This window comes from Leptonychotes weddellii, chromosome 10 (genome assembly GCF_054177405.1).
Source record: "Leptonychotes weddellii isolate Sample4059 chromosome 10, ASM5417740v2, whole genome shotgun sequence".
Classification (NCBI taxonomy): domain Eukaryota; kingdom Metazoa; phylum Chordata; class Mammalia; order Carnivora; family Phocidae; genus Leptonychotes; species Leptonychotes weddellii.
Window position 1 is genome coordinate 5,890,326 of NC_138378.1, and position 13,239 is coordinate 5,903,564.

General features: G+C 50.6%; 1 protein-coding gene across 1 annotated transcript; it reads right to left on the reverse strand.

Moving 5' to 3' along the window:
* Positions 1–1,479: 1,479 nt before the first annotated feature.
* MIMS2 (mitochondrial inner membrane scaffold 2) lies at positions 1,480–10,650 on the reverse strand. Its single transcript, XM_006740649.3, has 3 exons — positions 10,425–10,650; positions 3,973–4,148; positions 1,480–3,762 (listed from the first exon to the last, which is right to left on the reverse strand). The coding sequence occupies exons 1-3, from the start codon at positions 10,608–10,610 to the stop codon at positions 3,546–3,548; spliced, it is 579 nt and encodes a 192-aa protein (XP_006740712.2). The 5' UTR covers positions 10,611–10,650; the 3' UTR covers positions 1,480–3,545.
* Positions 10,651–13,239: the final 2,589 nt, after the last annotated feature.

Consider the following 13,239-nt stretch of genomic DNA (forward strand, 5'->3'; position numbering starts at 1 on the left):
GGTAATTAGGTGGGAGAGGCACCCAGAGGGAGTGGCATCTGAACCAGGCTTGACGGGAGGATTGAAAGGATGGAGGCAGGAGTGGCAAGAGGTCCCCGCAGGCCGGGGAGGGCGCAGCAGGAAACACGGCAGCACAGGGCACAGGCACACGGCCGTGTGACTGGGTGGTGGAGGGGGCACCAGGAGTCGGGGGATGGGGGCAGCCAGCGCCCTCTCTTCATCCTGCAAACTCCCGTGTGCCCAGGAAGCGTGAGTTCCTGTCCTAGGTTCTGGACGTTCAGGGCAGGACAGCAGCCCAGCTCGTGGAGCTGGGATCCTTGGTGCGTCCTCCTCCTGGGGACTCAGCTGAGTCAGCAATAGTTCATAGGAGTGGGTACACCTGGCCTGGCCTGGGACCTTTGGGGGGTTCACAGCTGCAGGTGGTCAGGACAGAGGACGGGATGAAGGAATCGGTCATCTACATCCATACCTGCCCCTGGGCTCTGACCATGTTTTCAGTTAGATGCAAAGAGCTCTACACGTGGGGTGAACTAGTTCTTTGCAAACTGGTTTTCCAAGTGTGGCTCTTAATTCTCTGAAGGAATGTTTGCTTAACCGGAATCCCTCATTTCCAGCCGTGGGGGATCAAGCCTGCTGCCCCTTCAGGACGGCTGGTAGAGGCTTCTTTGCTCCCCTTGTTGTCTGGCTCCCAAGGGACACTTGGCAAGTTATTAGTATTTATTACTTTGGAGTTATGGCATGTATGTAAACTTTACACATAAGAAAGAACACAAATACATCTTGGCTGCACGCATAATTCTGCTCCCTGTTGGCCTGGAAATGAGCCATGAGAGGAGCCATGAGAGGAGCAGGTGTATCCCTTCTCTGATCTCATGTACTGTGTGCTCCTAATGCATAAAGTTACATAGTTGTTTCTAGCTGCCAACATCTCAGCCAAAGAGGGTGAACTTGACCTTGGAAATGCTGAAGTTCCTGAAAACTAATAGAGAACTATGTTTTCATGGCCGGCCTTCATTTGACGCAAGGAACTAGATACTAGAAATGACTAACTACAAGGAAGTGGCCAACACGGAGAGACTTCCATGTCAGCTTTGGTGACACAGTGACAGAAGCTTCAGAATAAAGCTGCAGGTGTCCACCCAGTTAGCCCCCTGGGATAAAGGAGCTTTTCAGTCTTGAGTTAACCAACTTTTACATTCCCAAAGTAGTATTTCATGCACCATCCACCCAAGTGATAGTATGATGTGACCACCTTCACCAGTGACACCAGCTAAACTTCTGTCATTTCCCCGGAATCCCACACAAGCAAAGAAAATAGCTCATTGTAGTAGCGCAACATTAACAAACTGGTCACACACAGGGCTGCTTCCTAATCAGCGACAGTTATGGCTTAAGTTCCTCATACACCACAAAGATGCTTGTTTCAGGGAATTTAAGCGGCTGGTTTCGTCAGATACAAAATTAGGGGTGAACAATGGCTTACATTTTTAAAATAGACGTTTTATTCCCCTAGTTCCATAAAAACAATGTAAATACAAGCAATCTGTACATCTTGCTGGTGAAGTCACATATTCCCTGATCCTTTGATCTCATCTTCTCCAGGTTCTCTGTTCTGTTGGGGCCCCACTGGCTGCAGGAGTGGAGTGGAGGTGGGGCTTAGAAGAGAAGGCCGTGGCTGTTTGGTTTGGTGATTGGTTTTATTGCTTGCCCTGTCAGTCCACTTCCATTCCTCCAAACGTGGAATCAAAGTTTAAGATTTCAGCCCTTAAACCTGTAGGACTCACCGTCAGCTTTTTTCTTGTTTTTTTGCATAGGCATTACTAGGGTTCTGAGTGGTAGGGAGACTGGTCGAGAAGGTGGTTAGGAGCGCGAAGCCAACTGTGTAAACAGAGACCAGACCACAGGGGGGACTTCCTAGCACTCTTATCAGGCATCTTGCTCAGCGGTGTCGATGTCCTTGGAATTAGATCCCAGAAAGGCAGTTCCAACTTGAAATCAGTAAAGCCTTTTGGCAATGGGCTAATTGCTTTAAAAGGGTGTGTGTGTGTGTGGCAGGAGAATCCACTTTAACAATTTTGCAAGTGGAGAATTTGTTCCACAAATGTTCTTGTAAAAGTTAACTGAAATAACGGACATAGGTTACTAAGGCTTAACCAGGGAACGGTCAGCAGCCAGGTGGTAAAACCAGGATGGTCAATTTATAGTTCCTTTAGTTTTCTGATTGTCACATATGTAATTAAACCCCCTCCCAAATCTGGATCTCCCTTGACCCAGGTGGCAGGGCAGAACTGGTTGAATCGGGGTCCCAGTGTGGACCGTGCTGTGTGTGGATGCAGCCCGGAAGGTAGCATTACAGGAATCCCACAGAAAGGAATTCCCTCCAGTCTGCCTGCTCCTGTTTCAGGGACAAAAATGACAATTTGAATCTGTATGCTTGTTCCGTTTTTAACTGATAATGTCCCTCACAGCAATGGCGGGGGGGGGGGCGGTCCTCAGGTAAAACTGGCTCAACAGAAGGTAATAACACCTGCCCACCCCCTCCCTCCCTGGCTTGTATTATTTTGTATTATTTCACAGTATTTCACAGTTGCCTCCCATTTACAGCAAGTGCAGCTAATTTTCCTTTTTAGAGAGTGATACAAAATCTTTTTCTACATAACAATTTCAACTCAATTAAAAAATATAAGTAGCAACACAATTTAAACATTGTGACGGTAGTTCTGGAATGTTTGAGAGAGAGAAGGTTAAGCAAAGATTGTCTTAGCTTTCCATGTGTGCAGTATCCAAATTCACCCGTGGATAAGGCCGTCAGGAGCCACGTGATCCCACTACTACTGGATAAAATTCCCTTATTTTACCTAAACAGAGACAAATGACCCTGACCTACTTCACTGAAATTTGAGAAAAGCCACCTGAGGTAGGGACCATCACGTCCAGATTTGAAGGTGTTTTCGGATCAATGAAACACACCAGAAATACTTGGTTATTTTTCTTCCCTAAAACAAGTGTAATGAACGTCAAAGCGTTGATGCTAATTTAGATCCTGATTACATATTGTTAAGTCGGAAATTCTGCTTCATCAAATTCAGCTGTTTTGCATCCTATCGTCTATTAAACCACAGGCAGCCTGACGACAGATCCTGGAGGAACGGAAATTTTAAAAAGCCAGCTTAATGAATCGTCGCCCTTTAAGAATTTGAGCGGAGATTAACCCCGGGGGCTTCTGCAGACCAGAACCTCACCAGTGATCCTCCAGAAGGAGCATTTTGTAGGCTAACAGTTTTGTTTGAGATGCCAACTCAACTTGTGATGTTTTGCTGACATTTTAGATTATGCATACAAGCCCTACGATGAATAGCATTAACAACATTTGTAAAGCAAAATAATTACAATTATTAAAAGAACCTGAATTTTGTTGCCAAAGGTCAAACTTACGAGAACATAGCAATTAGCTTCCTGTCCCCACCCTCCCCGCCCCCCAGAAAAGCTCTATCCTAAAACTAACCCAGAATTTCTATTTAAAAGAAATAGGTTTGAAGAGTTCATCAAGGCTTTGCAGCTGGAGGTTTAAAAAATCCCACTTTGCGAAAATATCTGACAATGAAGGGCACAGACACTAGGGTGATGCTGATTCGCACCGGGGCAAACAGCTTGTGGATGGCGTAGGCCACCACGAAGGTACTTGTGCCCGCCGCCATTTTCGACTGCACCAGTGACTCTTTAAATCCGAGTTTAAGCAGGATTGCAGACATGTCCACACCACTGCGGAAAGAGACCAAAAAAAAAAAAAAAAAAAATTTATCACAAGGCGTCAAATTAGGTAATCGATTTGGCTCTAAGATTTGAAGTATTTAAAAAACATGACAGCAAGTGGCTAGATGAATACACATTCATAGGAAAAATGTTCTCATTCACAAAGAATCACACATGACAGTAAAAAAAAACAAAGATCTGTTCCTGCCGAGATCTCACCTTGAAACCACCATGTAAAATATGCCCAAGGAGATTAGTGAGATGCCAACGTGCAGCAACACGCCGACGGCACCGTACTCTTGAAAAATCTTTCTCAGCTGCTGCGACTTGCTTGGCTTTTCCTCCTCTGTGCTGCTGGCAGGTGGGGCTGGTGTCGCAGCGATTTTGCTGGGATCCTGTGCACAAACAAAAAGAAGGGGAGCGTTCTGGGGCAGGAGCAAGGGTCTTAGTGGCCGTCAGCAGCTTTCGTGTTGCGCAGTGTTCTACTCTCCCTCCTGCCCAGTGAGGGACCAGTTGCCCCCTTCCTCCTCAGCCAGCTGAGGCTAGTGCCCACTTCGACACTGATTGCCCTGGAAAGCTGGGTATCGGGTATGATCGGCAGAATGACGGCCCCCAGGATATCTGGGTCCTAATCCCCAGAATCTGTGACTCTCTTACCTTACATGGCAAAAGGATTTAGCAGATGTGATTAAGTATCTTGAGATGGGCAGAGCATCATGGATTTTCTGAGTGGGACCAATGTAATCACAAGGGTCCTTATCAGTGAAGAGAGGGAGGCAGGGGGGTTCAGGGACGATGTGAGCACAGAAGCAGAGTCAGAGATCTGAGGAAGGGGCCACAGGCCAAGGACTGCATGTGGCCTCTAGATGCTGGAAAAGTTGGGAAGTGGATTCTCGCTCAGAACTTCCAGAAGGAACCAGCCCTGCCCATGCCTTGACTTAAGCCCATTGAGACCCATTTTGGACATCTGGCCTCCAGACCTGTAAGGTAATAAATGTGTGTTGTTTTAAGCCACTGGATTTCTGGTGAGCTGTTAGAGCATCAACAGCAACTAAAACCTTGGGGCTCACACACTTGGGGACACCGATGGTGCTTTATCGAGCACTGTCTGCCAGCCAGGCAGTGCTCAGATGCTTCTCTCCTTCTGCTGTCGGCGCTCATCCTTGCGATCACCTTCTAGGCAGATACTGTTTTCTTCCCACTTTCCTGAGGAACAACACAGGCCTCAAAGACCGAAGAATTGGCCCAAAGTCACCAAAACTAGAATCCAGGTTATCTTGGTCCACAGCCTGAGAACGCGACAACCATCCTAGACTCTACAAAACAAGGACAGTGGGTGCAAAATAAAATGGAGAAGCTACGGTCTATTTACTACCAGAATCAGGGATTACCCCGGATATCTGAGCAGATACAGGGAGGGCCGATTCCTAGGCCATAAACACACTGGCTGGGATTTGCACAGAAACAAACCACCGGACTTGGCTTCTCTTAACATTTATTGAGCACCTACAGGGCCTGGAATATTTGGGAGAAACAAAAAACCCAAGAATGCTGGATTTCTTTTAAAAAAGGCTCCTTCTCAATATGGAGAGTGCCTTTTTTATGAAAAGATTTCTTGAATCTTAATGACCTGTCTCAGAGCTCTTCCTGGGAGGAAGTATCTGGGTCAGTGAGCTCCAGTTTCTGCCTCGTAACACGATTGGTTTTTCCTCCATATTTTTAGAGCGGGCTGCACCCGAGCTGCACTTCAAAGGCAAGAGGGAGGAGTATGACAGCCCAGAGTCCCCAGGAGGGAGGCGCAGGACTCCCTGAACGAAAATGAAACAACACAGGGGTCCGGAGCAGCACCTCCAAACCTAGCAAGGCTCCCCGGGGCTGCAGGGGACCTCCCAGCCCTGCCCTGCTTCAAAAGCCCCTGCCCTGTGGGCTTGAGCTTTGACCAAGCATATGGGGCGGGGTGGGGGGGCAGGTGGCTTTTCTCATGAGCTCCCAGGTGGCTCAAGTGCTGCTGGTCCATTTGTACCTATGTCCAGGTGCCCAGAGTTGGATTTTGTGCTCTGGGGTGAGGCCTGGGCACTGGGATTAGTTATCAATTGCCCGGGGTTGCCAGGTAAACCCCTGCTTACCAATCCTGCCTCACCTTGCCAGGCTTTCCTACCCTCAGCGTGTTCTCCAGGGGGGCCCCCCCTGACCCTCAGATGCACCTGCTGTGCATCCGACGGGGGACTCCTACCCATAAGCTTCGTTCCTGGAATTCATCTCAATTTCATTAAACGCTGCTCACATTCCTGGGAATCAAATGTTACGGCCACTTTCAGAGTTATGAAAACAGAGACTTAATAGAAGGGGAGGGGCTGTTGAGATCCAGTACTGAGTCATGAATCTCAGAGAGTGCTTTTTTTTTTTTTAGAGCGAGCATGCACACGTGGAGGGGGAGGGGCAGAGGAAGAGAGAGGGAGAATCTCAAGCAGACTCCCCACTGAGCGTGGAGCCGGACCCTGAGATCATGACCTGAGCCAAAGCCAAGAGTCAGACGCTTAACCCACTGAGCCACCCAGGTGCAGCCCCCCCACCCTTTTTTTTTGATTCAAGATTTTTTATCTTTAATCTCTTCACCCAGCGTGGGGCTCGAATTCACAACCCCAAGATCAAGAGTCGCGTACTCCACCGACGGAGCCAACCGGGCGCCCCTCAGAGAGTGCATTCTGATAGGCAGGAGCGCTGAACCTCTTCTGAAAGGTTTTAGGGAAACCACCTGTGTCCTCAGGCTAGGCCCCCCTCTATTGAGCCAGGTGCTGGGCTTAGCGCTTTAAAGGCATCATTTCATAAAAACCCTCATGGTAACCCCATGATGTGGGCATCTCTGTGGCTCCCACTTTGACAGGCGGGAGACTGAGGTTCGGGGGCGAGTGGTGAGCAGGCTGGCAAGTGTCTGGACGGGTCACTGCACTGGCCACCTCGAGGCCACACGGCTTCTGCAGTCAGACTCGACTTCGTGTCCTGTAAGAGCTGAACACTCCTAAAGTTCTGGAACACTTCTCCCGGACTTCAAGGCTTTGGCGGGGAGAAGGAAAACCAGCCAGTGTCCTTTAGGTTGGCTAGCACGTCTAACTTCCCCTTTTCCTCAAAGCTTTTGCCTGGCTCTGCCTCCCACCGGCCAGAACGGCTGCTCAGAGCGCAGGTTCGCTTCTTTCTGATAAACAAGGCCCCACCCGCCTCTCGGCTGCCGAGGAAGCCCTGCTCTCCAGACGTCAAGCGCTGATAGCACAATGATCTACCATCTACAGCCCAAGTGCCAAACAACGTTCTGAGGCTGAGGAGGGAGAAAGCCCCTTCCATTTCCCACCCTTGACACTTGGCCCGACCAAACTGAATTACGTCCCATCTGTCCATTCACCACAGCCGAGGGGAGCTGTCTCTGTTGAGGGCTCTTTTCTTTACAACCTCTATTTTGGCAAAAGGCCTTTTGGCCAAAAAAGAAAAATAAAGAGGCAGCCAGACTTCCAGCTACAGAATAACCCGCATCTCCTGCAAAACAATGGGAGGGATAAAATATTCAGACACAATGGACAATTTCCTGTTAGCTAGCAGCAGGGCTCATTGTTAACTTTCTAGAGTTAGAATCTTGGGACAATTTTCTTCCTTTTATTGTGGTAAAAGGAGGTATCTTTAAGCACTGTGAGCCATTCGGTTTTCTTCCTAACCCTGGAGGAGAACGAAGAAACTAAAATAAAGGAATTTTTGAGGGGTGGCTTGCAAGGAATGGAAACTTTTCAGACCTTCATCTCTGTAAAATATCACCCTAAGTACCTGTGATATATTATGTTAGGCAATGCTCTGGGTGCATGTAACATTATACATCCCCTAGTGTCTGTACTGAGCCAAGCGCTTTTATATCCATGCCTGTGTGTGTGTGTGGGGGGGTGAGAGAGAGAGAGAGAGAGAGATTACCTCCCCCACCCCCAAGCCAAATACTTATTAAAGTATAAAAGGCTATATTAGAAGGGGCAGGAGGGTTTGAAGAATAAGGCAAAGATGTTGCTCACTTGTCTGAAGTGACATCTGTTTTCATTCATTCAATAAGTAATAATACTAAACACAGCACTACATTGTGATTATTTTGTACCAAGCACTCTTCTGAGTACTTTGAAAATATTAATTTAGATAATCCTCACAACAACCTTGTGAGATAGGCACTATTGTCATCCTTACTGAACAGAGGAGGATCCTGGATGCCCAGAGAGGTTGAGTAACTTTCAGAGGGTCACACAGGAATTACCTGTCAGAGGTGCGATCTAAACCTGCGGGTTCCAAGGCTTTTGCTCTAAACAACTATGCTGTGCTCCTCACTTACTCATGGATAACAGCTCTATGGGGGGTGCTGCTCTAAGTGTGGGGGGTACAGCCATGAATGAAACAGACAAAACTCTACCCTCAGGGAGCCTATGCTTTAGTGGGGAGGGGAGGGACAATAAACAGAAAAGGAAAGTATCAGGGCTGCTAGATAGGACAAATGCTATGGAGAAACATCAAGGAAGGGAGGCAGATGGGGAGGACTGTGGGGAGGGATGCTGCCAGTTTAAGGTCATCAAGGAGGGGCTCCCTGAAAACACAGCACATGAGCAAGAACTGACAAAAGACACTGGGGCTCAAAGAGAGCAAATCATTTGCCTAAGATTCCTCTCCCATAGTGTAAGTGTAGGCAGGCTCTGCCAGGTGACAAGACGTGAATCAGGTTAAGTGAAAAAGGCAGGATTCTCCTGTGGCTTTACCTCCTTCCTCCCAGTTAGAGTGGAGACCGCGCTAAAGGCAGACGCGGGAAGGTCTCTCAGGTACTTACTTAAAATCCTGGCACGTCTGGAGACCCTAGCTGCACTCCCTCCTCCCAATGGCCCAAAACAAGGTGCCTGTGGGTAGCCAGGAGCAGCTGACAGGGGAGACCCCTGCACCTGCTCGCAGGCCCCACGAGAGATGTATTTTCTCAGGGAGATGACACTTTGAATGATGAGTATCTTTTGTCCTAACATCCTGTTAGGTTCTGATCCCACTCGGATCCTGCCCATCTACCAGACAGCAGGAGAAACAAGCACAGCTCATGGGAGCCCTGTGATTGATACATTTACTGTGACAGTAACATCAACAGCTAACATTAATTCAGAATGTACCCCATGTCAGGTTTCACACCCATGCTCCAAGAAATGTGAATTATTAACATCCCATTTTACAGACGAGGAAACTGAGAAACAGAAAAGTGGGGAGATTTGATCAAGGCCACAGAACTATTGAATAGAGACAGGAATACGGGGAGTCTTGAGATCGCACTTGTTACTACTGTATACACATATCATGCACATACATATGCATATTCGTGTATGCTCTCCTCTCTCTCTCTCTCTCTCTCTCTCACACACACACACACACACACACACACACACACCTGCCAGTGCCAAGGCCTGGGCTGGGGGCAAAACTGATGTGGCTGATGGGACAGACAAACAAGTCAGGAGACCATTCCAGATGATGAGTGCAGAGAGGATGCACACCCATGGGACTGAGGGAGGCCAGTGGAGGCACCCAAGGCATCACTGGTGGTCAGGAAAGGCTTCCTGGAGGAAGGGACAGGTGGGCTGATCATGAAGAGTCACTAGGAGGCAACCAGATATGTGTGGAGGGCTCAGGATTTAGGGACAAGATCTGCTGCCTGTTGGATGGGGGGAGCAGAAGGCAGGAGGCATGGTAAGGGTGTGAGTCAAATCCCCACGGAACATTCATTCAGGAAGCTCCACTGGCACTGTGCTCAGGCCTGCTTCAGCTCATGGGATTGTCCCCCAAACTCTAGTTGGGAAGCTGCTATCTTTAGCCCTTTGAAAGGTCAGCAAACAGGCTCAGAGCCTTCAGCCTACTTGGGGTGAGGTCACAGGGCTGGTGAGCGGAGGGATCCCATCCCTAGGCAAAGGGACTGCAGGAAGCCAGGTTCTGCGTGTCCCAACTCGTCAGTCCTCTGTCTCCAGACTGCGCTACTTACTACTGTTTTTCTTTCAGGAGACGAACTTAAAAAGAAAAAAAAAACAAAAAAAATTTTTTTTTTTTTTAAAGAAAGTCCGTATTACTTTTCTGAAGGGAAACCAGTTTTCACTTACCATAGATAAAGGGCAACCGAAATGAAACAGGACAGAACGACACTGCTTCTTGCGCGAGTCTCGCCTGCAGCCTGGGAGGGAGGCCTGCTCTTTTGCTTAGATAAATAGGGAGTAGCAGCAAGCGATGCGAGGGTGTTCAAGAGAGCAGCACCCCCAGGGGCCGTTCTCCTGGGCCCAGTGCGGAGGAGGCTGTAGCGCCACTTGAAGGGGAAACAACTCTGACAGCCATGTGAGCACGCTGCTAGCAAGTCCAGGCCCCAGCGACAATTCTCTGGGCTGCCGCCGCTGTGCCGGCCGCGGGGGCTCTGTCAGAGGCTGTGTGACCTTGGGCAGATCACCAGACCTCCCTGAGCCTCAGTTTCTCCGGCTGTCAACTGGGAGGATCGCTTCCTTGGCTTGTAGGGATTGGGGCCTCGGGGACCCCGGGGCGGGGGGTCGGTCTCGTACAGCTGGGCGAGTAAAGCTCTCCTTCGGCGGAGGTGGACCGGGATCCGGGCGCCCAGAGACCCGGGTGGGGGTGGGGAGGCTTACCTGGCGGTCGCGGCTGTCCCCGCGGACCGCGCGCAGCAGCGGGGCGTCGGGCCCGGGCCGGAGCAGCTGCAGCAACAGGGGGCGCGGCGCGTAGGGAGCGGCGGCGCCCAGGAGCCAGGAGGCGCGAGGCCGGACCCGGGCGCCCACTCTGCCCGCGGGACCCAGCAGCGCCAGCAGCCCGGCCATGGCGCGCGGCGAAGCGGTGCCACGGGCGCAGCTGACCGGAGGGGGAAGCGAGTGCCGGTGGGCGGGGCCCGCCGGAGCCGGAGCCCAGAGCGGCGTGGGCGGGGCCGGAGCCGCGCGATCCCTCCCCAGCCCTGCCCACCGACCCCGCCCCTCCGGATCCGCACGCGGGGTGGGCGGGACCGGACCCGCGCCATCCCTCCAGGTCCCGCCCTCCAGACCCCGCCCCTCGGAGCCGAGCCGCACGCGGGGTGGGCGGGGCCGAGCCGCGGGGGGGGGTCCCTCCAAGGCCCCGCCCCCGCCCCTCTGGAGCTCGAGCCCCGCGCAGAGTGGGCGGGCCCGGGCCCTGAGCGCCTGGCGGAGTTGACCCGGCGGGAGGTTCGTGCCTTTTCCTTGTCGTCGGAGTTTAGGCGGTGTGGCTTCGGCTGTATTCTGTTGGTTGCAGCAGAGTCGGAGGGCAGCCCAGATTCAAGAGCGAGGGGGTTAGACTCCTCCGACGTGACGGAAAGTGGCGAGGTCACCTGTGGAAGGCTTATGGGATGGGAAGTACTGCTGGGACCATCTTTGAGAGATACAATCTGCCACAGTACTCAATAACTATTAACTGATGATAATGATAATAATAATCTTTGGGCTTCTACAGAAGAAGAAACAGGCTCAAAGAAATGGTGCCTTCCCTGAGGTCTCTTCATACACTTTTCATGCCTGACATCTTTAGCATTTTTTGGTTGAAACCAGAGGATTCTAAATGTTGCTAGATCTTCGCTATTTTAGGCAGAAAATAATTTAGCACAGGGAATTAGTGCTTGGAAAATCACTGGAAAAGCTAGAGGAGTGGGCGTTAGGCGCGGCCCCCAGGAAAGACTGCCTGGACACAGCAACGCTGACCAGCCACAGCTGGGAAGGTGGGCATCAGGAGTTGGCCAGTGGAATGAATGAGCTCTAGAACGCACTGCCATAGCTGTGATCCAGGGTTCAGGAAACTGCCACCACTGCACCTGGTTTCCAGCTCCCACAGAACAGGTCACCGGACCCTGGAAAGGCAGCCAGGCTGCTGTCTCTGCCACGACTGCCTGTCCACACCCGTGGCCTGGCGACTGGACACCTGAATTCTGCTGCAGAAAACCCCAATCTCTGCAAACTTGTTTACCAGCAGCAAAGAGCCCAAACTGCAGGAAGATGTCTCCGCCCCTTTTCTGCCTTCAAAATATTGTGCAAGTGCATCCAATTGGCAGAAACGAATTCATATCCAGAAGCCCAGCTGCAAAGGAGTCTGGGAATCTTTAGCTTTTCTGCCAGGAAGGTTCTGTAGAGAGATGGGATCAATGTGCCCTAATTCAGTAGGGCAGCAAATAAAAACCCTTTCTGGACCCTGCCTCCGCCCCTGCCCCCGCCCCCCACTAGAAGAAGCCCCTTCTGTCTCATTGACTAGAACTGTGTCACGTGATCACTCTTAGCTGCAAGGGAATCTGGCAAAAGGAAGCAGAGTTGGCTTAGGAGCAGGCACATGGTCTTCCTAACACAGTTGAGGTTCAGTTCGCAGAGAGCTAGAGGAGGATGGCTGCTGGGAGGTGGGGTGGTAACTCCCAGATGGTGCCACAGGGCTGTGTGTGTGTTTGTGTGTGTGTGTGTGGCAGAGAGTGAATAACATGGGAATGCATGTGTGCAAGTGGGAAGCAGCATACTCGAGTGTGTGTGCCAAGTGTTGAGGAGGAAGGGGATGAGGTGCTGAAGGAAGAAATTTCCTCCTTTCCATCAGAGGAACCCCTTTTCCTAGTTTCCAAGGGGGAACACGTTATTAATCTGCTCTGGGGTCGGGGGCCTGTGATTACTCATGAGGCTTGTTTCTATAGGAATGTGGGGAAGAGATTCCTGAGCCCAAGCAGGGGGACTGTGTTAAAATGGACAGTGGGCAGTGTTTGGGAGCAATTGCTGTGTCTTCTCCCAAGGCATGTTCTCTGACCATACCTAAGTCTTCCTGCGGACAGGAGCATTTTTATTCCCGTTCTCTTTCTCTCTTTGTTAGGTGAAGCTGTTTTGTTAGATGTGACTGTTCCAAATGTTTTTGGCCTGTCTGGAGTCCTCCTTCTGTTTTTGTCCCTCTTCCCAAGGCAAACCCAACCACCACCACCCCCATCCATCACTTCTTGCGTCCTCTCTGTTCATTTCCAATCAGCATTTCTTATTCTATGGCTGTGTGCCCGCTGCTGTGTTGGCAACGAGTGACACAGAGAAAGGAATGCCTTGTTGTTTTAGGATTTGGTGATTAGCCTCATGGCTTTGGTGCAGTCCAGGCTGGGCTTTGAGCCTGGCTCTGCCCTGAACCTTTGCTAAGTGACTCCAACTAAGTCTCTGCTTCTTCCCTTGTAGGAAGTGGGAGTAACAGCACCCATCTCAAAGGGCGCTGTGAAGGTTAAATGTGATAACACATTTCAGGGCTTATAGAACTGGGCCTGGCATGGAGTAAGGACTCAAGAAATGAAAACGTGGCTGGTAGTTCTTCCTTTTTGTCTACTCAGCTCCCTCTTTGTACTGAAGAGTTCCCCTCCCTGTCGTAGTTTGGGAGAGGCTGTCAAAATTTCAGTGCTCCACCTGCCCTCTGGTCAGGCGTTGGCCACAGGATCCAGGTCTT